Here is a 26,500-nt window from a genome sequence, read left to right as displayed (position 1 = left end):
CAATATGATATTATTAAGTTGAAACCATGTAATATCATACCACTAGTGTTGTAATTATCATCTGTAAGCAATAATAAATAATAATAATAACAATATTATACAATACAATACAATACAATACAATACAATACAATATCTTTTATTTGTCACTGTGACAAGCACAAGGAAATGTATTATATTAATAATGCATTTTATGTAGCCCCTTAATGTGCGCCGTACCTCCTGTGGCACACTGTAATAGTCATTGAAATGTGACTATGACACAACACAGGCCCTTCAGTAATGCACCACGACTTGGTCATTACCATACTGGTAACAACAAATTCATAAAGCTGTGTCTTAAGGGGTTAAAAGCGCCTTTCAAAACACTCAAGGACACTGTACTGTACTTAGCACAGTACTTCGTAGTAGGCCTACTTCTACAACTCTGGTAGTGATTGAGTGTTGCACCTTCTGCAGGTCGGCGACGGCCTGCTTGAGCATCTTGGCGTTGTCATAGCGCTCCATCCGCACCATCTCCTGCTTCTGCTGGTCCAGCAGCCGGATGATGTGGGCCACCTCAGGGTCCTGGTACATTGCAAACGCCAAGTCGTCAAGCGGAGACATGCTCTCTAGCTTACTCCTGAGAGAGAGAGAGAGAGAGAGAGAGAGAGAGAGAGAGAGAGAGAGAGAGAGAGAGAGGGAGAGGAGAGAGAGAGAGAGAGAGAGAGAGAGAGAGAGAGAGAGAGAGAGAGAGAGAGAGGGAGAGAGAGAGAGAGAGAGCAAAAGAAAGAACAGTTGAATCATTAGAGACATGACCTATATGGCTTAGTGCAGGTTTGTGTTGTAATGTAATATTATGTAATGTAATAAAGTATAATATGGCTGAGTGCGTGCGTGCGTGTGTGTGTGTGTGTGTGTGTGTGTGTGTGTGTGTGTGTGTGTGTGTGTGTGTGTGTGTGTGTGTGTGTGTGTGTGTGTGTGTGTGTGTGTGTGTGTGTGTGTGTGTATAAGAGATGAAATGATATAGAGAATAAGGAAGTGAAAGAGGACTCCAACCACATTAATGACACACCCACCCAGACCCACACACACACACATGCACACACACACGCGCACGCACACACGCGCGCACAGACACACACACACACTTCCTCCTACTTCTGTGGAATAGACACACACACACGCACGCACGCACGCACGCACGCACGCACGCACGCACGCACGCACGCACGCACGCACGCACGCACGCACGCACGCACGCACGCACGCACGCACGCACACACACACACACACACACACACACACACACACACACACACACACACACACACACACACACACACCAGAATGTAATGACCGGAGGTCCTTACCCTGCATAGGTGCAGTCCAACACAGATTCTGGTTGGCTGGTGTTCAGGTACTGCTCAATAAGCTGCTCCTTGGTTGGCTGAAACAGATTCAGGGGCAGCAGAATATTTATTAAATGACAACACATACAGGAAATTGAGTAGGTGTGAATTCTACAGTACTGATCAAAGAGGTTAACACTTTTATGTAGCCTCTATAACAAATGGTCTTGGACTCTTGGAGTATTCCTTACAATCTGATGATTCAGAGGTGGTTGGATTAAATTTGCGGCAGGGTTTTTTTTTCCTGAATCCGTGATTAACAACTCTGAGTATTATAAGTTATCTCTACAGTTCTCTATGAGGTAGCCTGCAAATCTGCTTTAAAGCTGTTTGGCCACCAAAGAGCAATACTGCATAACTTCGCTTAACTTTTTGTGTGCTGCATGCATGTCATCAACCTCAAACAGCTGCAGAAACAGAAGTAAACACATACGGTACGGTATTTGCCTAGCTCACCACAATATGTTCCTCTTTGTTCTTCAAAGCACAAGAAACAATACTAGTTACTAGTTTTGCAAAAGGACATATTGTTCATATTCACACGTGTACATTTGCTATCAGGAAAAAAGAATAATTTGATATCTGAGAATTACTAAAATAGCGTTGTGATGAAAAGGTGTGGGGAATGAGTGGTATTTGTGGTCTATAACATCTTATCTAAAGCGAGCTTTAAATTACAGTAAGTCAGAACAGGCAGCATGGCCATTGACCGTATCAGTAGATCAGGAACTCCGGTGGCTATGGCCACAAAGACATGTGGAACAGATGCCACCCAGCAGAGTTTGGTGGTATAACCAGAGACCAGAGAACGTTAACCTTTAAGAGTGTGAATGTTCACCACCCTAGAATGTTCGGGCAGTGAAAGTTCTATAGAATTCTGGGCGTCATTCAATACAATATTGAATTGTAGAATCTTGCATTGTTATAGAACACATTCTTTTTATAGAATGCTCAAAAACCCACACTCTTACACCTCCCTCCTGAAGCCTCATACAGATACTGTGCTAAGCTATTGGTTGGGACCTTTGGCTCAGGGCTATCACGCTGTGCCTCTTATGCTTAACTGGGGCATGAACTGGTAGGTCGTGAGTTCGAGCCCTGCATGGCGAACTAGCGCAGGGTGAACTGAGACATGCTCATAAAGAGGAGCGTCACCTGCAGGTGACAGTGGGGATTGCCTGATTTCACAAACACAAACACATACAAGAAATCAGAAGCAGAAATGAGTTGAGCTCATTTTCAGAAAACATGTGGTCCCTCTCAAAAATAGTGTTTTTTTTCTCTTTGGTCAGTGTAACATAGTGTTTCTCAATGTGGGCTCTACAGCCCCTTGGGGGGCATAGGGAGGCCCAGGGGTGTTGAGAAGGATACAAATGAGAGCATGGGTGCTCAGTTGCCATTTGGGGGGCATTATCCTATTTTATTTTGAATTGTTATTTTGAAACGTTGACATAGCCTGGCGACGCCATCCTATATTCTCCATCCAAAGACTTTGGCTCCGCACCTTGTCTGACGAAAGCCTTCTAGCTCAGTTCACTCACTGTTTAGCCAATCAGCAAACAGTTGAGAGTGGTGACGCAGAACTCACCTGCAAAGTCTGTTACTGATTGGTTAAGGTAACACAATTCACACTTTTGTTTTGTTATTTCTACACTTTTGCGACACTACAGTATATCGTAACAGTTATGCTAATAAAGCACAATATGAGTTTTAATTTGAATTCGGAACTCAATGAATGATGAATTTAAATGGCAGAGTAAGATCAGACCATCTCATACCCTCCACGGAGATGGATTCCTCTTAGCTTTGGCCAGACCGTTTGACGAAGTCAACAGTCGGCTTTCGCCCAGGCTAGCGTTGACAGGCCTGTGATGAGGTCAAGGGGGCATTGATCGGCTTATGATGTGGTCAAAGGGGTGTTTGTTCCAAAAAGGTTGAGAACCAACATGCTAACGCAAAAAAATCAACCTCTTTATGATGATAAATAAACCATACAACTGATTGGAATCTGTATCCATGACTAGTTATACAGGCTAATGACTGCACCATCTTCATAGGCAGTTAATGCTTTAAGCTTTATACATGGGGACTGCTGCTGCTAACTCCAGAGCAGTGGATACAAGGTGCAGAGAAGCAGCAGTGAGAGGGAGGCCTCTGCTGCTGCTGCTGCGTGCGTGCGTGCGTGCGTGCGTGCGTGCGTGCGTGCGTGTGTGTGTATGTGTGTGTGTGTGTGTGTGTGTGTGTGTGTGTGTGTGTGTGTGTGTGTGTGTGTGTGTGTGTGTGTGTGTGTGTGTGTGTGTGTGTGTGTGTGTGTGTGTGTGTGTGATTACTGACCACAGCAACAATGTGGAGATTGTTAGCAGGGACTCCCTTCAGCCATCACACACACACACACACACACACACACACACACACACACACACACACACACACACACACACACACACACACACACACACACACACACACACACACACACACACACACACACACACACACACACACACACACACCTTCGGCCTCTCCAGCGCTCATCAATCTGCACATGCATCCGATTACACCTGAGCACTGATTACAGTAGTGCACACGCACGCACACGCACGCACGCGCGCGCGCGCGCGCACACACGCACACGCACACGCACACGCACACGCACACGCACACGCACACGCACACGCACACGCACACACGCACACGCACACACACACACTTTCATTACTTGCAGACGCACATATTCACTGTTCTATGGTATAACTTTGCTACACGTGCACTATAGGACGAACATACAGTACTGTGTCCTGACTTACACGCATTCTATTTCATCATGTTTCTCCCTCAACACATACGTACGTATTACACAACAAACTCTTTCACACACAGAGACAGTATTGCTTAATACAACCCCTAAACACACTGAAAACAGTTTGACTGGAAATTGAAATCGTACTGTACATGCGCGCGCACACACACACACACACACACACACACACACACACACACACACACACACACACACACACAAATACATCACATACTTGACTACTTCATCAATGCACGGTTACTGTGATAGCTGCTTAGCTGTGACGCAAATGCACACACACTTTTGCTCCTTGACAACGCCACATGCTGACACACACACATACACGTGCCCCCTACTACACACACACTCACACACACACAGCTTGTATATTAAAGGCAGTAGACAGCGTGTCTCCGTGGGCCTACTGTATAGGCAGAGGGGGGGGTGTGGTTGGTAGCTAAGAGACGCATGGGAGCAGATGGCCAGGGGAGAGAGAGAGAGAGAGAGAGAGAGAGAGAGAGAGAGAGAGAGAGAGAGAGAGAGAGAGAGAGAGAGAGAGAGAGAGAGAGAGAGAGAGAGAGAGAGAGAGAGAGAGAGAGAGAGAGAGAGAGGAGGCACCTGGAGCACACAGCCCCCCCTGTGGGCCAACTTCATAAATGAGCACACAGTCCCCCTGTGGATCAACCACATGGGAGGCAAGAGACACAGCCCAGAGCACAGGAGAGAACTACACAAATATGGAAATACTTATATAACAGAGTTCAGATGCAAACCATCTCAGCGCATTTTTGATGAGTTTTAAAAAACAGCATTTCTATACATTTAGTAATCTGCAAAAATCAGTCTGTGTTTGGGCATGACTTGCTGTACTAGATAATGTATCATTGGCTTGTTGACTGCTATTACTTGGTGAAGATGTTACTTACAGATGTTTGTAATGGCTTTTAGAAGGTTTTGCGTCTGAGCTCTTCATAAGCGTTTGCATATAGTCTACTGTATGATATACGTAATGAGATAAAATTTAAACAAAAAATATATACCTTATCATATACATTTATGCAGGGCTCTAAAATTTACTTTTTTCATCACCAGCCAAAATGGCTAGTTGATGTTAAACTTCCAAGCCACACACAACACACACTCACTGATGGCTCAAGGTAAGCTGGCTTTTCTACCAGCCAAACTGAAATTTCACCAGCATTTTGCCGGTTGGGTGCTGTTTATGTAGAGCCCTGCATTTATGTACAGCATGTCTGGTAGAACCCTGTTGGCTATAGGGAGATACAGTAAATGTAGCAGAGACCAGAGCACAGAAGAGGCACTCTTCTAAGAGACAACTCAAAGCAGAGCTCTACTGTAGCTCAGGCTCCGAGGCGCATCTTGCCACCAGGCAAGGCAGGCAGCCGCTTGGGGCCCCCAAACCCCTATATAGTGAATAACAGCCCATATTGTACTACAGTAGTGGTGATTTTGGTTCGAATGTTCATTCTTTTGCATTTTCGCTTGGGGCCCCACCTGACCCTAGAATCGCCTCTGCTCAGGCTCTGCCTCTAACTAAGCATATATCCACGGCTCTTGACTTAAAGAACACAACAGCTCCCTCTGTGGGTCAACCACACAACTGCGCATGACCATCCCAGAGCGCCAAAACACACAGCTGAGCTGATGCAACACAGTGGATAGAGAAGCCAGAAGCGTCTGCACAATGTAATGCAAGTCTACTGAGTGAGTAAGACAATATCACTGCCTGCCTGCCTGTTTGCCCCCACTATAATCACTATGATCAAAGGCCAACGGAAACAGACATACTGCTGTAATCGAATACTAAGGCCTGTATCTCGCTCTCCATCCCAGAATACCACTCAAATGTTATTAAGGTCTGCTAGCAATATGCTCTCACTGCTTCCGAGAAATGCGTTTTGCATTCCACCTTTTTTTCCCACTGTCTTTATTTGATATTGGCAGACGGGAGCATTGCGTCAATTCGCCTTCTTTGCAAAACAAGTTCCATTTCGAAGCATATTAGGCAGAGATGTGGACTTGTGACTTGTGACTTGGACTGACTTGTGACTTGAGTCACAAATGACTCGACTTCAGACTTGACTTGCCAATATTAGGGATGACTTGTGACTTGACTCGACTTGTACGCTATTGACTCGAGACTTGACTCGACTTGACAGTTTTAGCTTGCAATGACTTGCAATAGTGTTCCAAGTCAATGAATATATATATATTTTTGCATTTGTGTGTGAACAAATGCATGAAAGACCAACTAAATGATTTACCTTCCACCATAGTCACAAACCATGCAACAAAAAAATATGATCAATTGTGGGTTGCTTGGTCACCCAAAAAAACATGAAAGTGTCTGCAGCCGTGGTGTAATGCTTAGGGAGTTGGACCGAAGATCACAGAGTTGCAGGTTTGAATCCCACCCTTAGACGGACCTCTCCCTACACATCCATCCGTGACTGAAGTGCCATTGAGCAAGGCACCTAACCCCACATTGCTCCAAGGACTGTCACCAATATGTGCGTTGGATAAAATAACAGTTACGTGTAATTTAATGAATAATTATAAACCGTGGTAAAACCATGGTTAGTTTTCAGAGTAAAACCATGGTTCAATTTATAGTTAAACCTAGTCAAACCAAAAACCAATGCCAAACCATGCTCAAAAAACTGAAATCATGGTACCATGGTCGATTTTCGTAAGAGACATTACTGGCGAAGGGGGACATGAAAAGCAGTGTGGAGAGGTAATGAATTTATGACCAAAAGTAATTGTCAATATTGCACATAGAATACAAGGTGACTTGTTAAGGACTTGGAAAAAATAAGACTTGGACTTGGACTTGACTTGGCTTTGGCACGACTTGGACTTGGACTTGACTTGGTCAAATGTGTCGTAACTTGTGACTTGACTCGGACTTGATTGGAAGGACTTGAGACTTACTTGCGACTTGCAAATTAGTGACTTGGTCCCATCTCTGATATTAGGTATAAACGGCGGGCAGAAAACCATAGCGTTTATGTTTATGCCACCGGATGCAACATGTACCTCCTACCATAGATATCTATATGATGTCTATGTCTATGGTGTCTATATATGTCTATATGATGTCTATATGATGTCTATGTCTCCTACCGATGCATTGAATCTAAGGTCTCTGATGTCACCCAAAAAAAGGTCCATTCTGCTCCTGCCCATGTGGGCATCAGTACTGCAATTCCCACAATGCACTGCAACAGACACACGGCAAGCAACGGAACGTTAACAAACATGTTTGTACTAGCCTACTGCCACAGTTAAGAGCCCCTGGATGGTGTGGTGGTACTAGACAAAAACGTTTCTAGTGGCATGATGTAATGTTTCGGCACCCACACACGTGCCCTGGACACCAGCCTGTATGTGTCATTAGGATAAAAAGGTAAAAGTAAACATTAACATAGGAACCAAAAGCTTATAAAATCTGATTTCACTTATTATCAGAGTGAGAACTCTTACACCAGGTGAAGCACTGTTTGATTTGGCACAGTATGTACCAATGATGCCAATAATGAGTTCTGGTAGTAGTATATTGTACTGTAGTATATTTACCAATGTACACATTCGGGACTTTAAATTCTCAATATATATAAAGGTGGACGTACCATAGTGGGGCTCTCACTGTCGTCCACAGGGTCTCCCAGGATATTAATAGCCACCAGAGCAACCTGATGTTTCAACAGATACAAAGAAAAAAAAACTATGTTAATCACACACACACACACACACACACCCACACACACACACACACACACACACACACACACACACACACACACACACACACACACACACACACACACAGACACACTCAGTGTACACACAGTACTGTTCACTACTGCCCTGCCTCCCGCATGCTCACCTGGCCGTACAGGTTGTATCGGTTGTCATAGTTACGGTGGAAGGCCAGCCTCAGGTACGTTCCCACGGCGTCAACGTGCACAGACTTCAACTCTCGCGCTCTGAAGGCCGTCTTCTCATTGTCAGACAGGGACACATACCTAAAGGGACAAACACACACACACACACACACACACACACACACACACACACACACACACACACACACACACACACACACACACACACACACACACACACACACACACACACACACACACACACACACATTCACACACATACACACACACACACACACACACACACAAATAAATATAGTGACTTCAGCTCTCGCGGTCGAAACGCTGCCTTCTCATTATCAGACAAGGAGACATTACTAATGTCACACACACACACACACACACACACACACACACACACACACACACACACACACACACGCACACTTCAGCTTGGGTGCTCTAAAGGCCGACTTTCCATTGTAATACATGGACACAGACACGAGAGGGGGGTTGTGCGGTGAGGGGTTGTTAGTCGGGGGGACTGAGATCACAGTACACACACATACACGCATGCACGCACACGCACCCGCACACACACACACACACACACACACACACACACACACACACACACACACACACACACACACACACACACACACACACACACACACACACACACACACACACACACACACACACACCTCTGTCACCAGGGCTTTCATTAACAAACATTCACCCAGCCCCCCAATCAACACAGAGGGCGCTCTGGGGTCACACAAGGCTTACTGATGGAGGTGCTTTGTGTGATTTTGTGTGTGTGTGAGAAAAAAACAAGAGAGCGAGAGAGAGAGAGAGAGAGAGAGAGAGAGAGAGAGAGAGAGAGAGAGAGAGAGAGAGAGAAAGAGAGAGAGAGAGAGTGTGTGTGTTTACACACAGTAAAAGCGAACAAAGTCACCAGTGACAGAGGTCATTATTTCTTGATGGATGGTTGGTGAATTGTAGGCTAGGAAAAAGCCGACTGTTGACTCCGTTATACAGTCTGGGACAAGCTAAGAGGAATCCGTTGCCAGGGAGGGTGGGACCTTACTCTGCAATTTCAATTCATTGGAGTTCCCTTAACCAATCAGAAACAATCTTAGATGGATTACAATGGACTCCGTGGGTGCGTTCTGTGTCACCACTCTCAACTGTGTGCTGATTGGCAGTACCGTGAACGAACCGAGCTTGGCGGGTTGGGTCAGTCTACTGTACGGAGCCAAAACCTTTGGCCGGAAGTACATAGGATGGCGTCGCCAGGCTAGGTGAATCGAGTGAGCAGAGCAAAAGAGAGAAGTCAGAAGGGGTTCACCGAAAACGAATTGGAATGTACAAATCTTTGAATGTCACGGGTTGACCAGAGGCAGAGCCGAATTGTGACACACTACATCAAACAACCAAACATCATGTCATGGGCGAATGAAGTGAATTCATGGCTAACCTTCCTCAGTGTGTGTGTGTGTGTGTGTGTGTGTGTATGTGTGTGCGGGGGTCTAGCGGTTGATTGGCAATGTAGAACTCGATCATGAATGGTACTATGAGGTACAGATGTGTGTATGTGTGTGTGTGTGTGTGTGTGTGTGTGTGTGTGTGTGTGTGTGTGTGTGTGTGTGTGTGTGTGTGTGTGTGTGTGTGTGTGTGTGTGTGTGTGTGTGTGTGTGTGTGTGTGTGTGTCTAGCGGTTGATTGGCAATGTAGAACTCAATCATGAATGGTATGAGATACAGAAGTGTGTGTGTGTGTGTGTGTGTGTGTGTGTGTGTGTGTGTGTGTGTGTGTGTGTGTGTGTGTGTGTGTGTGTGTGTGTGTGTGTGTGTGTGTGTGTGTGTGTGTGTGTGTGTGTGTGTGTGTGTGTGTGTGTGTGCGCTTGTGTACTAACCCGAGTCGTCTGTAGTGTTCGGTGAGGCTGGGTGATGAGAGGGGGTCTAGCGGTCGGTCTGCGATGTAGAACTCGATCATGGAGGGGATGAGGTACTGATGGGCCAACAGCTGCAGCTTACGCACGCGACAGCGCTCTGCCATCTGGAGAGTCACCTCCTGGGGGTACGGGCAATACCTATCACACAAGCACGCACGCACGCACGCACACACACACACACACACACACACACACACACACACACACACACACACACACATTTTTTTTATGCATATTTGAATAGATCTAATTGTAAGCTGTTAGGTCTGTGCAATACATTTCTCATTGGCTTGGAACATTCTCCTGATGGACAATCCATACAGGGAAGCCTAATGCTGGGAAAAAAATAAATGCAAATTGTGTTTCCTAATGATTTTTTTTCAGAGTAAGAAATACAATGTTTAGAGTGAGAAAGGATCAAAATGAGTGAGACTCACTATCAAAGAGTGAGATTTGAGAACAATTTATATGTATCAAATACAGTATGTAGATATGTATTAAACACCTAAACCACACACTTTATATTAATATCTAACTACATTGTTATCTGAGTTACTGCCTAGTCATAATTGACTTTGCGCGCACACGCACACGCACACGCGCACACACACCATGACAACAGAGTAGGCAGACACACCTATGTACACAAACACACACAAACACACAGGCTGGTGGACAGTCTTTGTTAAGTGTGAAGAAGCCCAGGGCATGCGTGGGCACGTGTCGGCAGGTGTGACCATGTGCGTCTTCCCTGTTAGAGCAAAATATATGAACAGGTATGGCTGTGTCTTCCCTCATGGTGCATGCATGATGCATTTATGTGGTGGTGTGTGTATCGCTTTTCGCAATCTCACTTTTTCTATAATAAATTGTATCCTGATCGATCCTTTTAATTACGAAGTCAAGACTTATTTTATTTTTGCAAGTGAGTCAGCTAAAACACAACGCAGAGCATTCAGCCTTCAATTTTTATTGGAGAAGAGAATTTTGGAAACGTCCAAACGTCCTAACAGGGCGTGCACCATACAGGTCTTACCTGGTGCTTCATGGAGGTGTGCTGATGTGTGTCTTGCCTGGTGTTGCTGTGTCTGGGTGTGGTGATGTGTGACTCTTACCTGGCGGACCTCCATCCGTTGACGGTGGGGGCGTGCACCATGAGCTCCTGGGGGCTGTAGCCATCCTCATGGCCTGAGGAGCTGACCACCACGAACCCTATCTTACGAGGCATGCTGCTCCCCAATGCTGAAACACAAACAAGTATACTTAAAAACATCTTTCATATGCACCACCATGAACTAGGGCTGGGAATCGATCCAAATTTCCTGGATCGATTCGATTCCGATCCAGAAGGCAACGATCTGATTCGATCCATGATCCTTTTCGATTCGATTTGATATTGATCTTTTGTATTGCTGGGATGTCACTTTAACCCATTTATGCCTAGAATTCTAAGACCGGTTATAAAAACCTAAATATCTCAGCCTTTGATGCCCACCCAAACATGAAATACCTTGGTATGTGAGAAAGAAGTGGGAAACTGTGGAAGAGAGCTACAGATTGTGGTTCAGAAAATAGCGCGTATAATGATCTTCAAAAGATCGACCCACAGTTGTGGATCGATATTGCCCTTTTCGAACGTCAATCGATATTGGATCGCGATTCGATCTTTTGAACCCAGCCCTACCATGAACCCTATCTTATGCGACATACTACTCTCCAATACTGAAAGACACAAATACAGATATGACATAATGGCATTCTTATACCACCATGCAGCAAGAAACTTAAGTTATTGGTGAGTACAGATACTGTATACTCATATATCATATTCCATCACAAACCCTATCTTACTTGGTATAATGCTCCCTAATGGTGAAAGAGGTTCAGACACAGACACGAGTCATTCCTACCACCACAAACCCAACGTATCTTATGTGGCATACTGCAAGCTCCCCAATGCTGAATCAAAGACCCACTTGGGACAAGCATTCCTATACCATTTCTTGTAATAACCCTAATCTTACACGTCACATTGCCCCCTAATGCCAAAACAAGCACAAATATAACGTTAAGGAATGGCATTATCATATCACCATGAACATTATCTTATGCAGCATGCTGCTCCCCAATGTTGAAACACAGACACTGACGACACTTCGGAGCATTCTTACACCACCATACATGCTATCTCACAGGGCATACTGCTCTCCACAAGAGTATTCACTTAAGCATATTTCTATATAAATACAAAATACTTTACACATATGCACATAGTCACACACAGGCACATACATAGCCGACCTGATAAAGATATAGAAGACCCCTCCATCACTCCTTCCAACTGATTACATCAGGTCGACGCTTCAATGTTCCACTCACTAGCACACAAAAAACAGAAATCCTTCATACCCTCAGTTGTTGCCCTACTCAACAAAAGATGAACAACAAATGACCAGCTATCCAGCCTCAGCATAAATCTTGTCTTGCTTTGTCATGTTTTGTCAAGTCTTGTCTAATGTCTGTGAGAATGACTGAAGCCACACCAAAGACAACTTGCCGTTTCATTTGTAACAGGCAATAGAGTTGTATCTAATCTAATTTAATCTCATCTACACAGGCACATAGTCACACACAGGCATAGTCACACTCAGTTTGCTCGCATTTAGGAAAGCCATTTCTATACAGCTGCTGCAAATCCTATGTTCGCATCGTACTCCTCCCTCAAGAAAGTCCTTTTCATTGCAGTTCAGGCAGCCTACTGTGTGCAGTTGAATGTGACCATGGCAGACGCCCTGACGAAAATCGCCTCTATATGACTTTCTTATAGCCAGTGTGCATTTGGATACGGCCAAGGATGCAAATGTTGTCGAGCAGCCAAAGGGCTGACATTGGCACACAGGATCTGAATGAATGGGATGAACACAAATGCCAGTGTTGCACCTGTTGCTGATTTCACTATACAAACACGTTGACGTACTATCCTGGTCACTCCTGCTCACAGCAAGATAAAGGGGTGGGAGACGTGATGCCTTGTTTTTTCGTAACATTGGTTAAAAACCTACAAAACTGTTATTTTCCTTTAAAAAACAAATGTCAATGAAAGATGATGTGGTACATTATGTTTCATATTAGTCTTAGATGAGAAGAAACATTTTTGTTAAGATTTATGTAAAGGTTTATATGTCAAATTTCCTGCGGTGTGACTGTAACATTAATGAAACAATATATAATAATATATATAAATTAACCAACAACATTTTGAATAATGTATGAAGCATTTGGCATGATTGCATAAATCTTAACTTTAGATTAAGATATGTGAATGTGGAAAAAACTCAAGACAGTAATATTAACTACAAGTTCAATTTCGTAACACAAATTGCGTCCTGTGGGGTGACATGTATGTCAATGTTTGTGAATGGGCAGCTGCAAGGCCAACTACAAGGGTCTTAAAGACTGGCTCCTAACCAGTCAGTACCTCAGTTATTGGAGAGTGCTGTGGAAGTTTAAGGTGACTCTTAACCTCTTAATATGTCTTCATATTGCAATCTGTCTGTCACGCAATGCTTAGGTTCATTTTATGGTGTCCTGTGGTGTGACTGCTCTTATAGGAGGAAAAAATGTTTTTTTTATTAATGAAAACACATATTAAGATTAAACACAATATCATTATCAAGTTAGCATGAGCTCAGATGTCAGTCATGTATACAAAAGGATTAAAATGGCCATAATGCAGTGAATTCCCTGTGGTGTGACTCCATTTTCCTGCGGTGTGACATGCCTATGCTATGTGTTGATGCAGGACACATTTTCCCAAAAATGGAAAAAATAAGGAGAAATTCCACAGACCACTAAGTGCTTTATTTTTTTCTATTTTTTTCCAATTTTTATCCATCATTTTTTTCATGAATTTGAAAAACTTTTTTTTTTTTTTGCGTTACGCCCTTAAACGTCAACCACCCAAAGACAGATGCGTGGATAATAGAAGGCGCTGCTTCTTTCTATAAATGTTGTATCATAAAACTCAACATATTCATGATCAGTAATAATACATTAAGCATAATACAGTAATAACAATTGACAGCAGTATTCATTGATATTTGGGTGGTTGACGTTTAAGGGCGTAACGCAAAAAAAAAAAAAAAGTTTTTCAAATTCCTGAAAAAAATGATGGATAAAAATTGGAAAAAAAATGGAAAAAAAATAAAGCACTTAGTGGTCTGTGGAATTTCTCCTTATTTTTTCCATTTTTGGGAAAATGTGTCCTGCATCAACACATAGCATAGGCATGTCACACCGCAGGAAAATTGAGTCACACCACAGGGAATTCACTGCATTATGGCCATTTTAATCCTTTTGTATACATGACTGACATCTGAGCTCATGCTAACTTGATAATGATATTGTGTTTAATCTTAATATGTGTTTTCATTAATAAAAAAACTTTTTTTTCCTCCTATAAGAGCAGTCACACCACAGGACACCATAAAATGAACCTAAGCATTGGGTGACAGAAAGATTGCAATATGAAGACATATTAAGAGGTTAAGAGTCACCTTAAACTTCCACAGCACACTCCAATAACTGAAGTACTGACTGGTTAGGAGCCAGTCTTTAAGACCCTTGTAGTTGACCCTGCAGCTGCCCATTCACTAACATTGACATACATGTCACCCCACAGGACGCAATTTGTGTTACGAAATTGAACTTGTAGTTAATATTACTGTCTTGAATTTTTTCCACATTCACATATCTTAATCTAAAGTTAAGATTTATGCAATCATGCCAAATGCTTCATACATTATTCAAAATGTTGTTGGTTAATTTATATATATATTATTATATATTGTTTCATTAATGTTACAGTCACACCGCAGGAAATTTGACATATAAACCTTTACATAAATCTTAACAAAAATGTTTCTTCTCATCTAAGACTGATATGAAACATAATGTACCACATCTTCTTTCATTGACATTTGTTTTTTAAAGGAAAATAACAGTTTTGTAGGTTTTTAACCAATGTTACGAAAAAACAAGGCGTCACGTCTCCCACCCATTTATGATGTTGGAGGAGTAAGGCTTGGGAAAGGATAGTAGTTTTTGGAGGCAAGCTTCCAATAAAGTGTTTACCTTACTCCAAGTGTGTATCAGCCGTGCCCTTGTTACTACTATGTAATTACCAGCTAGTCAACGTGGAGACAGCACAGTCCTGGTGACTTTGAATCACACACATGCACACATACACAGGCACGCATGCGCGCACACACACACACACACACACAAACGATGGCAGTTGCATATTGACAACAATTGAAGCTGTGACTGAGGAGACCGGTAGCTCTCTCTCTCTCTCTCTCTCTCTCTCTCTCTCTCTCTCTCTCTCTCTCTCTCTCTCTCTCTCTCTCTCTCTCTCTCTCTCTCTCTCTCTCTCTCTCTCTCTCTCTTACACACACACACACAGACACAGACACAGACACAGACACACACACACACACACACACACACACACACACACACACACACACACACACATACACACACACACACACACACACACACACACACACAGCTGGTAGGGAAAGCCAAAAATACACTGGGATGCAAGGATCCCACGTGCAAGTGAACAACTGTTCCATACTATCTGCTCCACTTAGTATTTTCCCACCAACCTTGCCACCATCATCCCAGTCCCCTAAGTCACCCACAACCAGCCACCTTGACTCCTGCCCCGTATCACTCTTTCCAGCCATCAGCACAACACATCAAAAGCCTATCACCCCCCGCCCCCTACCTAGGTAGGCTTCAAATCTCATTACAGTATGTGTATGGCAATAAAGTTCTATTCTATTCTATTCTATTCTATTCTATTCTATTCTATTCTATTCAACCATGAAACTGACTCCATTACTCCCACTGTCCTGTTTAGCTGTGATCCATTGGACTTCATCTTGGGGATTGAGGAATCACAGGTTGAAATCCCTTACCAGTATGAATGAAGAATGGGGGGTTGGGTTGAGGGTGTAAATAACTGATGCTCTCCTTTATCCTAATCCATGACCAATAAACCCCTGAGCGAGAGACATCTAACCATGCGCCAAGGACTGCACCATGTACCTAAAATAACTGTGCTGTAAGTCACTTTGGATGAAAGCGTCTGCTGGATGTAATGTAATGTGACGTAATGTCCTGCTACTCCTACTGTGCAATGAGCACTGAAGTCCATTCTGAAAATACCATCTGGTTGATCAAATGGGAATGTCAATAAAACCAACACCATCAGTATGTGGTACATAGGTCCAATTTGGTTAAGTAGTGGAATTCAAGCGCTTTTTTCTATTGCACTGGGCAAAGTTTTAGCAACTGTACTGTACATAGAAATGTGATCCAATGGCTCCCTCTTGCCAGCTTATCTACAGTAGGCCCTATATGTGAACAGAAACATGCTTGGCCAATAGGCCTACAGTTTACCTTCAGAATTACCCTTCTATTTACAAAAGTGAGCATGAATCACATAGTTCATAGTTAAAACCAACTACAAAAGCAACGCAACTGTTTACTACCGGTCATTAATTGCTAGTACTACAATACATGAAGCATTAGGTTTGTTTGTGTTGGTACTGAGTGATTTGGACTGGCAACAGGGTGGCAAGCAGCTATCTGTGAATGAACAGATGTCTAATCCGCCCAACTCCTAAGAGGGGGGGTAGACATAATGCTAACTGTTGCTGTCATTCATACGCCTCCCAAAAGCACTGCACTGCATCGCTATTTGTCCTTCTCTTGATATTTGATTAAAATACCACTTCTCTGTGGATCAAATGCGTTATATGACGGCCTGTTACGTCCTTATCGGATGAGCTAGCTTGCATTTCTATGTAAAGGACCAAAGCAAACGGTAGGCATACTATTTGGCATCACTAAACCAACTAATAAGCAGTCATTCTGCATGACATGTGATCGTCAAGACGCACCAGGACTAAACACCGGCATTAATAACTTCTATGTGAGCAATATTTACCCCATCAGAGAGTTCCCTTGTCAATTCCATCTCATCTCCATAACCACCGTTTGACAACTAAAGCCTTGGCACGCATGTCTTCTGTAGCGACGCGATGTTTCCTGGGAAATGTAGTTGTCATTCCTAAAAACAAACTGCGGATTGCAGAATATTTGGTCGTAAATCTGTCAGATATGAATTCATCATTCAAATCATATTGATTTTGTATTGAACAATTATTTAAAAGAAAGATAATGAAATTAAATGCTATTTTATAGCGACTGACGTGACTATTTGGTATAGTTCTTCCGGTGGGTCACATAGTGTTTTCTTCCGGGTTGATTCCAAACAACAGCATGGATGGGAAAGATGCTTCTGCTTGGCCAGAGATTGATAAAGCCGAAAAAGAAAACCGACGTGAGTTGGTACTTCAGGGAGCGAATACTGACCAAAGGATTCAGTCAAATGGGGGGCTGATCTCAAAGCTTTACTCGCTCACACTGCTAAATTACCTAGAAATCAGTCAGTGTCCTAGCTTGACTGAAGTCAGTGAGAACATCGGCAATCTGGTCCATCTCCAGAGCCTGATACTTTGCAGAAATAAGATCGCGTCCTTTCCCAAATCCATTGGCAATTTAAAAAGTCTGAAAGTTTTCGATGTTTCGGTGAATGAGTTGCAGAACATTCCTGAGGAGGTATCCCAATTGAGTGAACTCAACACCCTCAACGTCAGCTGCAACAGCATCACGTCGCTGCCAGCGGGTCTGAGTCAGTGCACCAAACTCTCCAACATCAACGTGTCAAAGAATGGCCTCACGTCTCTGCCCGATGACCTGTTTTCAGATAAACTGGAGCTCCTCAGTACCATCGTCGCTTCAGAGAATGCCATAGAGGAGCTGAGTGCAGATGTTAGCAACCTGTCAGCGCTTAAGGTAGAGTTGCATTGCCACCTTTTTGTTCACCGTCTGGCTCCAACAGTGGATAATCCCACTATCCACATTTCCCCCATCGATCCCTTACTTTATACTGTAGTTAGACAAACGTTTGTTGGGAAGCCTACATGGTAGTAAGCTTGTGCATCCTGGATGCCATGTTTTTGCTCTGATTACAGAACATTTGTATTTAGATGTGTGTCTGTGCTGAAAGAGTGTGTTTGTAGTTTTCAGATCCTTACATCTTCCCATTCTCAGATAGCCATCTGAATTCCACAAATAAATCATAATATGCTGGCGGAAAAAATAGTTGTGCTCAATTTCACTGCAGTGTGGAACTCACCAGAGCCATTTGGTTCAATTACAAAAGCATGACGTGGTGCAAAAGGCCCCTCTAATGACTGTTGGTAGTTATGAATTTTGCCATAATACAATGCAAACCCTCATATTGTGTGTGTCTCTCCTGTTTTCCACCAGTGAACACTTGCATTAAACGTGTGCAGTTACAGTCATCATGCAAATCCTCGTAGTAGGGATGCACCGATACCACTTTTTTGAAAACCGATACAAGTACGAGTACATTAATGTGTGCACTTGCCGATACCGAGTACCGATACCTTTTACCACCAAAATACAATGAAAATAAATGCATGGCCTTGTTTTTTTTCCACCTGTGATATTTTTATTGTTCATTTCCATGTAGATTTAAATGTTAGTAAATGTATGAGGTGGCACTTTTTTCCATGCTGATTTCAAGTCCACAGAACATGACAAGATTTCGGTATCGGTGCATCCCTACCTCGTAGTGTGTTTTGTCTTCCACTGAAGAGCAGTTGTAGTAAACTTCTGCTACTGCGGTTAGAGTATCAGTACACACATCCTCAGCTTTTGAGTCTCCTTTTCCCCCTCAGATGCTGGACCTGCACACAGAGTTAACTTAGCAGCACTACACATCCTTATGGTGTCTCCTTTTCCTGCTCAGATGCTGCACCTGCAGTTGCATCGTTACAATACAAATCCTCATATTGTGTGTGTGTCAATACAGATCCTCATATATTGTTTATTTTTCCTCCACAGGTGCTAGACCTGTCCGGCAACAAGCTGTCAGAGCTGCCCTTTGAGCTGGCCGACTGCTCCAAGCTGAAGGAGATCAACTTCAAGGGCAACAAGCTGAAGGACAAGAGGCTGGAGAAGATGGTCAACGGCTGCCAGACCAAGTCCGTCCTGGACTACCTGCGGGTGGGGGGTCGCGGCCGGGGCAAGGGGAAGGCACAGGTCAGAGATTCTTTAAGTATATAAAGATATGCCAATGTAATAGGTTGCTATGGGCACCTAACATGACCAGGTTCCGGTCTGCCTAAAGGGGCGTGTCATAATGCTCCTAGCATTGAATAGAACAGTCCTTAGGTCAGCCTAGGTCTGCCTAAAGGGGGATTTCTCCCCCCCCCCTCCCCCTTGCAATAATAGAACCCAGAAACAATGGGCCAATGGAACCTCTCTCTCTCTACTCTCTCTGCACAGGTGGAGGCTGGGGGAGAGAAAGGTGATGCTGGTGGTGGTGTTGCTCGTAACACCCCCAAGAAGAAGGGTGGAGGTAAGGGGAAGAGACAGCAGCAGCAGGAGGAGGACGAGGAGCTGAACAAGATGGTGCTGAGGGTGCTGCACATCTCCGACAGCCCCACGGCTGTCACCGTCAAGGTCGCGGCGGAGGTCAAGGACGTGCGGCCCTACATCGTCTGCTGCGTCGTCAGGGGCATGGCCCTTAACCCCGGCAATGCTCTCAAACGCTTCCTCATGGCACAGGTAAGTCACAAGTCACAAGATCACTACACACAGACACACAGGTGTTTGTTTTTAATGAAGTAGTACGGTAACAATTTTTACTGGAATGGGCCTGTCTTTTTTCAAAGGGGTCACAATCTTGTTGTCTTGTTATGAATACTCTAGTGGGAGCTCCATTTTGGCTGGCTACATTGCTGTGTATTGACCAATTAGAGCTGAGCCTCAGATGGTTCCTGCCCAGTTTCATTTTTTTAAAGTTTTACTTTCAGACTTTATTTATTATGTGAAATACATAGTTATAAACACAATCTTGTAAAAACATGATTTTATCGGTGGTATTATTTACACATGTTGTATTGTGTACATTTATAATTACCTGGATCTTTTTTTCTAAGATTTCCACTGAAATTGTTTATATTTTGTTTTGTTAATCCCAGACCAAGCTTCATGATGATATCTGTGGTAAACGCACGACTGCCACCATCGCCACCCATGACGTGCAGCTAGTCAAGAGCCCCCTGCTTTATGATGCCCGCACTCCACAAACACTCAAGGTACATACTTATAACACACACACACACACACACACACACACACACACACACACACACGCGCGCGCGCACACACAAAATCCACAAACACTCAAGGTGCCCACACATTATACACAGATACACACACACACACCACAAACCTTCAAGGTACACACACACACACACACACACACACACACACACACACACACACACACACACACACACACACACACACACACACACACACACACACACACACACACACACACACACACACACACACACACACACACACACACACACACAAATACATACTCGATACTCGTACATCGATACCATCCTTCCTCACCATGTACATTTCCACACACACTCTTATGTACAACCCTAATAATATCTCTGTTGACTAACATAAGATTAAGGGATCGTAATTAAACTGGGTGATTAATCTCATCCTACCTCCCCAGACAGCCCCACCTCCCCCTCCCCCATCCCCACTACCCTCCTCACATCTCCCTGAATAGTAAGTGCATTCGATTAGTCATCAACGCATGCATGCGCATTTAGACAGCAATGCACTCTGGATGAAAATGCTGCATGACGGTTAGATTTCCTGTCAAACTTAAACATTTCTGTGATGTTGCGTCGACGAGGTGACATGTCACATGGTGTCAAACTATGAATGCGACTGCAGTCAGATCTTGCAACCTCTACAGTTGCTTATCACCTTCAACACTCGTCTGCGGACTACCTCCGAGGTCATGCGCCCATGAACTGGTTGGTCAACAACTCACTCACGTGTGTATATGAGTCTTGTCTCGCACCTCTACACAAGTTTGCGCAGGTCCCCACTTCAGCTCCTCCTCACTGCCTGTCCCCCCACTCCTCACACGTGGTGTGTTAGTAGAGCAAACCGGTGCGAGCTCATCGTCTCGTTCATATTTGTGGCTGACTTTAAATGCGCTGTATTTAATAACACCCACATCGTGACAACAAGTTCTCGCTCACGTGCTTCGTCAACGTTGGTCGACAGCAACAAAGTCGTATTCACCTAATATCATTGTGGTAACCTCACAGTCCCCCAGACCAGTGGCTGCTCAGGGATCTGTGGCACATTGCCCGGGGGTCTGAGAACAAGTTTGTTACATGCAGTACACAAAACTGCTACAGCAGCTGGCCCACATTTAATAATAGACTGTTCCTACACAGGCTGAGTTATTGCATTAAAATGACCATTTATAACAATAGTAGTAGCTGTAATTTAGGGTGCGATTATATGGGCTTCTTGGCAAATATTCTGCTCCACGAGTGGTCTTCAGAACAAAAAAAAAGGAAGAGACTCCCTGCCCCAGACTAAAGCCTCACCATGTCCCCAGGCTGAACTGGATGCTGGACCAATCAACACGAGTACAAGTATCTGTCTGAATGCCCTGATGAGCCAGGGATTATTGGGGCTGTGGGGTGAGAGTGTGTTGCCAGCCTGTTGATTCGCACCACATACCAACCAGAGCCATGCATTTTTAATTAATCTGATTTAGCCTGTCTGCAGCAAATGCCATAGCAGGAGTCTTGTTTCTAGAAGCGGTTGAAGGCTTAATTAGTGGCATCAACCAATCGCATAACTCGTCTCATGAATAATTAATTCCTTCCTTCCTTCCTTGTCTCTTCCTTGTTTGTGCTCCAGGTTTGTTTTTGTTAAGTATTCTGCCTGGCAACAGAAGGCTGTGCGCGTGCGGGTGCGTGTGAGAGTGTGCGTGTGCGTGTATGTGTGTGTGCGTGTGCACCTATCTGTAATTATGTGAGCCTCCCTCTGCCTTTGTGGTTCTGTCTGCTGCCAATCACTAACACAAACCTTTCTGTTGTTACCTAAAGCATCTCATGCCAAGCAGGTCCAGAGGTGTCAAAAGTAAAAGTATTTTAATGGTGCAAGTACAACACTAGCACATGATATTACTTTGCTGTTACACCATTTACTTCATTGTACCAAATTATGTACAATCTTATAGATAGACTGTGTCGTTACTGAAAAGCAATAAAAACTTAACAAGACCCAACCACAAGCTGATCGCAAGCTGATCGAAAGACAAGCACACAGGTCTACTGGTTACTCAGATAAGTTACCCGTGTTGGAGGAAACGGTTTCTTCTTTTTTTACTTTTACTTTCACTTTTGACAACTCTGGTCAGGTCAGACTGAGTGCCATTGTACGACTGGCTGACCTATGAAGACAGTCTGACCTATGAAGACAGTCTGATCAGCAAACCTACAAACATATATTCAGTATCTGCTGAACACTATACACACATGAATCACCAGGGGCCTTCAAGTTAGTAAGTGAAGAAATGTTTATGTTAAGAAGAGAATTGTCTATTTGTGTGTATGTGTGTGTGTTTGTGCGCGCGTGTGTGTGCGCGCGTGTGTGTGCGCACGTGTGTGTGCGCGTGCGTGTGCGTGTTCGTGTGTTCGTGTGTGTGTGTGTGTGTGTGTGTGTGTGTGTGTGTGTGTGTGTCAGATCGTTCCTCTGGGTCGTAAGGAGATGAATGCTGTGGATCTGTTGAAGCATCTACAGCAGGAAGCTGATGAACAGAGGAAACAGAAGAAGCGACAGAACGTCTCTGGACTCCACAAGTAAACCACACACACACACACATACACACACATTGTGATGGAGTGACCATCACTAGGGTTGTGGGTGTGTTCTGACTGTCATACCAACGAGCCTGGCTCTTTGGTGTAGCGGTCAGACCCCCGGTTTACTACCCCAGAAGGTCTGGGTTCGAGTCCCAGCTGGGCAACTCTACTCCCCTTCGCTACACACACACACACACACACACCTTGTTCTGTGGGTTAGCTGTTCAGGCTCCATATCCTTTCATATCCATTGCAAGAGTGAATGTTTCTGCCCGGTGTGTGATAGTGGTGAAGTATGGAAACTTCCATCTGCCACAAGGGGGTGTTGTAGCTCCAGTAATAAGTACATTCTGTGCCGCCATCAACTTCCTTCTGTGGAGTCATAAATTAATGATATTTCAACCAGGGCCAGATTATACATAAGGGCAAGTGGCACAGTGGCCAGGAGTGGCAACCATTTACAGCCAGTTAGGTGGCACTACATGACAAAAAGTATTCATAAAGTGGGTCACCTGCGAGGTATTAGTACCTACGAGCACCACAGTGTCTTAATACAGTCCTGCTTCAACTCTTTAATGTTTTCCTTTGTTACTGACTGCCAGGCCATTATTTGTTTTTTTACGTGTTTTTAAGATGAGTAGCTTGCGTGTGTTGAGTAAAGGAAGGGTCAGTGTAGGTCATTGATTAAGGTATTGCAACCCTATCTTTCTAATTCATGTGCTACTCTTTCTTTTTTGTGTGTGTATTTTACTGAGATGATGAAGTCTGAGCCACTAGGTCTGCCAATGACCATCCCCTGTGGTTTGGTGAGGACCTGACTAGGGGTGTCACGATAACGATATACCCTTAAACCATGATAAAAAAAATGCTGACAATATATACATTTTTTTTAAAACTGTACCGTACCACATAACCGTACTGTACACCATGGCAATGAAAGCCTTCCGAACTGCTGATGTTGCCATGATGATGCACACTATGTCAAAGCTGAAATCATAGTGAATTGCTGACCCAATTACAATGAAAAGTACAATCTGTGACAATTCCTCCACATAAGTTATGACAAGAAATTCATGAATTGTGTCTTTAGCCATTGGGTTTTGATATGGATTTGTCTTTATTTTTAAATATAACGAGCACTCCTTGTACCTTTTTGGAACTATTTCTGTTGGTATAGGACTATCAATTCTTTCTGAACCTATTCAACACTAATTTCAAGAATGATCGTGATGATACAGAAAACTGTGATAATTTTGGTCACAATTACCGTGAGGTTAAGTTTTCATACCGCGACAGCACTAGACCTGACTGTATGTCTATTTCTCTCTCTGCACAGGTATCTGCAGCTTCTGGATGGGAAGTCCCACTACCCCTGTCTGGTGGACATGGAGGGACACGTCATATCATTCCCACCCATCACCAACAGCGAGAAGACCAAGGTACACCCCCCCCCCACAATCTTTTTCAAAAGTATTTTTGGGGGGTGGAGGACAGACAGGAAGCGAGTTGGGAGAGAGAGATGGGGAAGGGTTGGCAAAGGACCCCGGCCGGAATCGAACCCAGGGACAGTCGCATAGCAGACGAGTGCCCTACTGTTAGCGCCATGGTAGGGCCCTCCATACCCTGAACATTGTACCGTCCTGCTTGACTGTTCCATTGGGGCTGACCCCTTGCATGTGTGTGGCATAAATGCACTTGCATTGTGTGCACTGTGTCGTGGAGTGTTGTCACAATGACAATGGGAGTTTTCCAGGTGGGATGTAAAGGTAGCCACAAACAACATAAAATGAAGGGTTGTCCTTTAAAGGGAATGATATTATGAAATGTAACTGTTGTATTGCATGATGTGCCCCAAATCCACAGGGAAATAATCCTAACTGACCAGCCTTTTTCAATCATGCACCAGGCACTATGTTCAATTTCCCTGCCCTCAAACTGCCATATTGATATTGTGATGAGAGTGGGACTGTAAAGTCTATGAGGTTAGTGGTGCTGTGCACCGGGTGCAGAGAGGTCTCCTTAGGACAGGGCCCAATAAAGATAAGGACATAATATAATGATCCTGAAATTCTGCAGACTGCACATATCCTCTCTCTGCTGACAGGGGGTCATACAGCATATGCACTCTTCAGGTAATATGAGGACATCCTCAGTCATACACATTACATTACATTACATTACATTACATTACATTGCATTTGGCAGACGCTTTATAACCAAAGCGACTTTCAAAAGAGGACATAATCAAGCCAACATCACAAGCAAATACAAAGTGCACAGGAGATATACAGAACAACAAGTGCAGTTGCAAAGAGGGGTTAGTTTTTTTTTTTTTTTTAAGAGTAAATAACGAGTACACACACACACACACACAAGCACACACACACAAACTAAACTAAACTAAACATCATGTCAGGAGTCTGCCCTGGGGCAAGGCCTCACAGGCTGAGGACAGTATAAGGAAATGTCACTTCATTTCATTCAAAGGCAGAACTAGTTGGTTGGAATATACAGTAATCAAGGCGCATGAGTGAGGGTTTTCATAACTTCAATATGGAGTCCTATATGCTCATTTAGGATATAGGGGAGGAGGCAAATGTTGGAGTCATATCTGGCTATTAAAGTTGCACTGTGTAGTATTTTTTTGCTGTTTCTTCCCAGAATCCATGCTGCCCATTCACAAGTGTTAACTTTTTCACGAATAGTTACCACCACCATCAAAATTTAAGTATTCATTACGGCTGGGAAAATTGAACTTTTGATACATGAAAAGGTGGATCTTCTCTATGTCCGCCTTTTTGAATTTCCAGAAATGGACATTATTTTGTTAGCTGCAAATTAAAACTTTGTGTACTTTTGGTTTAGTAAATATTCATGAAAAGATTAAATTTGGCAATAGGCAGCATGGTTTCAATGAGCAGCATAGTTGCAATACCTACTCTGGCCACCATCCTACATAGTGCACCTTTTAATGAGCCTTATTGTGGGTGTATAATATGGACCTAAGGACCAAAGCAGCGGCATACCACTGTATGTCTTCATATCTGGTCATATAGGAGTGCAATACCTCTTATCTCTCATTGTAATTGGGCGGAAGTTGGTGGAGCAACAGGTTTTATTGTGTATGGGAATGACATTCAAGCAGAATATGGCCTCTGGTAGCCATTTCTTATTTCCCTACAGTAGACTATACTGTGGATGCAGACAGTTTGCATACAGTATGGTACATCAGCATTTGCATGTCAGCTGCTTTATTGCAGTGCAGTGTGTGGTCTTCCTGTGTGTCTGTTGCATTGGGGAAGAAGAGCTCTGCAGTCACTGTGTGATTACATGGTTGCTATTTGAAGATATGAAAATGACCAACTCCGCATTCATGATGGAAAGGTGCTAGCTACGCAAAACGTGAAAGTTTCAAAATAAATGTCTGAATGTGCGCTAGTAAATACTTAAAGTTTACATGTATTTCCCAAGTTTTCAGCCAATTTGTCTCAGGGTATACACTTGCCAGTCATCTGCAGATATGAAATTGACTTGACCCCACTTCCAGGGAAACTGTATTTTATGAGG

The 26,500-nt window shown here is 43.7% G+C and overlaps 2 protein-coding genes across 3 annotated transcripts in view; one reads left to right on the top strand and one right to left on the bottom strand.

The window, feature by feature from the left end:
• Positions 1 to 17,148, bottom strand: part of cep104 (centrosomal protein 104) — an 89,521-nt gene extending 72,373 nt beyond the window's left edge. For both annotated transcript variants that reach the window (XM_063208298.1, XM_063208299.1), the window contains exons 1-7: positions 17,080 to 17,148; positions 11,174 to 11,300; positions 10,020 to 10,196; positions 8,102 to 8,240; positions 7,845 to 7,907; positions 1,353 to 1,429; positions 451 to 622 (exon numbers count right to left, since the gene is read on the bottom strand). In XM_063208298.1, the coding sequence (XP_063064368.1) occupies positions 451 to 622; positions 1,353 to 1,429; positions 7,845 to 7,907; positions 8,102 to 8,240; positions 10,020 to 10,196; positions 11,174 to 11,286 (741 nt within the window). In that variant the 5' untranslated portion in view covers positions 11,287 to 11,300; positions 17,080 to 17,148. The remainder of the gene's footprint in view (positions 1 to 450; positions 623 to 1,352; positions 1,430 to 7,844; positions 7,908 to 8,101; positions 8,241 to 10,019; positions 10,197 to 11,173; positions 11,301 to 17,079) is intronic.
• A 255-nt stretch (positions 17,149 to 17,403) lies between these two features.
• The window catches only part of lrrc47 (leucine rich repeat containing 47), a 15,813-nt gene continuing 6,716 nt past the window's right edge, over positions 17,404 to 26,500 (top strand). Inside the window, exons 1-6 of the mRNA XM_063209618.1 lie at positions 17,404 to 17,990; positions 19,068 to 19,265; positions 19,512 to 19,793; positions 20,210 to 20,326; positions 22,815 to 22,930; positions 24,270 to 24,372. Coding sequence (XP_063065688.1) covers positions 17,415 to 17,990; positions 19,068 to 19,265; positions 19,512 to 19,793; positions 20,210 to 20,326; positions 22,815 to 22,930; positions 24,270 to 24,372 — 1,392 coding nt within the window. The 5' untranslated portion in view covers positions 17,404 to 17,414. The remainder of the gene's footprint in view (positions 17,991 to 19,067; positions 19,266 to 19,511; positions 19,794 to 20,209; positions 20,327 to 22,814; positions 22,931 to 24,269; positions 24,373 to 26,500) is intronic.

This window comes from Engraulis encrasicolus, chromosome 10 (genome assembly GCF_034702125.1).
Source record: "Engraulis encrasicolus isolate BLACKSEA-1 chromosome 10, IST_EnEncr_1.0, whole genome shotgun sequence".
Taxonomy (NCBI): domain Eukaryota; kingdom Metazoa; phylum Chordata; class Actinopteri; order Clupeiformes; family Engraulidae; genus Engraulis; species Engraulis encrasicolus.
The sequence above is the reverse complement of the archived record's forward strand: the minus strand, read 5'-3'. Positions and strand labels throughout refer to the sequence as shown.